This window comes from Cyphomyrmex costatus, unplaced genomic scaffold (genome assembly GCF_001594065.2).
Source record: "Cyphomyrmex costatus isolate MS0001 unplaced genomic scaffold, Ccosl1.0 scaffold982, whole genome shotgun sequence".
In the NCBI taxonomy this organism is placed as follows: Eukaryota; Metazoa; Arthropoda; class Insecta; order Hymenoptera; family Formicidae; genus Cyphomyrmex; species Cyphomyrmex costatus.
In genome coordinates, this window is record NW_017280575.1 from 15,591 (window position 1) to 17,647 (window position 2,057).

Consider the following 2,057-nt stretch of genomic DNA (forward strand, 5'->3'; position numbering starts at 1 on the left):
GAAAAGTGCGCGAAGTGTTCCTCAATACTTTCCTCTGCGCGACCAATCATAAATTGCAACGCGTGCTCCGAGCTGCGTGGGGATTTCGCATCATTTTTAGTTAGGACCGGTGACCATCCATGGTCTGATGACGGGGCCACAATACTCTTTATTTCTCAATCCCGCGTGTAAAATCATCTAGGAAACTTTCGCAACGCAGTAGAGTGCCGCCGGGCCGTAACAAACTGGTGACAGCGGTGGGATTCCGGTAATTTTACCCCCACACGCCTTATCATGAATACCCGCGCGAAGAAGGGAGGCGAAGGCGCGACTGCAAAACTTAATGAAGATGAGTTGGAGGCTTTGCGCCAGGCCCTAGCCAAACAGGAGGAACGTATTAGGAATCAAGGTGCCGCGTTAGAAAGGGAACGCGCCGAAGTCGACAGGGAACGTGAGGTCTTCCACCGAACCCGCGAGGCCGAAAATGCGCGGTTGCGTAACGAGCGAGATGTAATATTACGGGAGCGCGAAGCTCTCAATAAAGAAAAGGAAGATGAAGGAGCGCGCCGCAATAACGACGATGCATTTTCAATCTTGAGGGATGAAGTGAGACGCGAAATGTCTGACCTACGCCGGGCGATTTCCGAACGGAACGACGCCTCGTTTAATTATGAGTTTCCTGCGGGGCAACGTTTCTCGGGAAGTCAGGAGCCTCCCTTGCCGAGCAGCTCCGTAGCCGATTCCGCGCAACCTCCCCCGATATCCCTCCGCGAGGCCACCGACAGTGTGCCGTGGTTCGACGGTTATAACGTGCCGGTCTCGCAGTTCGTCCGTGCTTGTCGACGAGCACGAGAAATGGTACCCCCGCATTACGAGAGACCATTAACGATATTATTAATTAATAAACTTCGTGGACGCGCCTACGGTGCCGTTGAGGATGAATCCTGCGTGACCGTAACGCAATTAATCGACCTCCTTAATGGAGCTTTCGGATCCTCTAAAACGATTCACCAACGGCGAGGGGAACTGAGTACGTGTTATATAAAACCAGGCGAGCACATGCTCGATTATATAAGTCGCGTTAAAGAACTGCGTTCGTCCATCCTGGACGCCGAACGCAGGATGCGTGGGACCGTAAGCGATAGGATAACTGCGGAAATTGACGAATTAACCGCCGCATCATTTTGCGATGGATTACCCTCCCTTTATAGGATTCAAATGAGCCCCAGCTGCTCAGTCCATCCCTTCGAGGCATTTGCGGCCGCCAAAGCCCTTGCGGTAAGAGAGGAATTGGAGCGGCAGAGAAGAGGCCCGCGGCGTGACGACACCGCAAGATCCCGCGTCGCTACAATTCCGCACCCCCCTATACATCGTTCAGAACTTCGCAGGGACGTTACTATACCCCGATACCCAACGGCACCCTTCGTGCGAAATCGCGATACACCACCGAGTACCGCCGCGATCGGAAATAATCCTCGCGTCGCGCCCGCTCTTGAGCGACCTTCCGACGCGTCACCAACGATATGGTGCCGCTATTGTAAAATCTCCGGGCACGAAATTCAAGATTGCCGAAAACGACAATATAATAACGCGCGTCAGGGAAACCCGGCGGGCCCCTCGAGTCGCCCGGACTCGCCTCGGGTGGGGCCGCCTCCAACGCGTCCGGTGCGATCTATTCAGGCAATTCCGGAAGAAGAGCCCGAGTCGGAATCCTCCGAATAAAAGATTTCTCCCACGCCCCAGCCATTAATGTTCGCGCCGAACAATTCAAGGGGGACGTGGCACTTATGATCGATACAGGCGCCGCGCCGAACTTGATAAAACGAAATAAATTAAATCACGACACGCTCATCGATACTCGCGATCTACTGCGTCTTACCGGAATTACCGACGGCCAAGTGGGAACCTTAGGGTCAGTAATAGTTAGCGTCGCCGGACGAGAAATAAAGATGCACGTTGTCGCCGACGATTTCCCGATATCGTGGGACGGCATCTTAGGAGCTGATTCCCTTCATGGTACCGGGACGATCAACTTCACGGAACAAACGGTTCAGTGGGGCGATGTCTCATTCCCTTTC

The 2,057-nt window shown here is 53.8% G+C and overlaps 1 protein-coding gene across 1 annotated transcript; it reads left to right on the forward strand.

Annotated features, from left to right (window-relative positions):
- The first annotated feature begins 273 nt into the window (after positions 1-273).
- LOC108782251 (uncharacterized) lies at positions 274-1,701 on the forward strand. The gene has a single exon (XM_018550469.1). The coding sequence runs from the start codon at positions 274-276 to the stop codon at positions 1,699-1,701; it is 1,428 nt and encodes a 475-aa protein (XP_018405971.1).
- Positions 1,702-2,057: the final 356 nt, after the last annotated feature.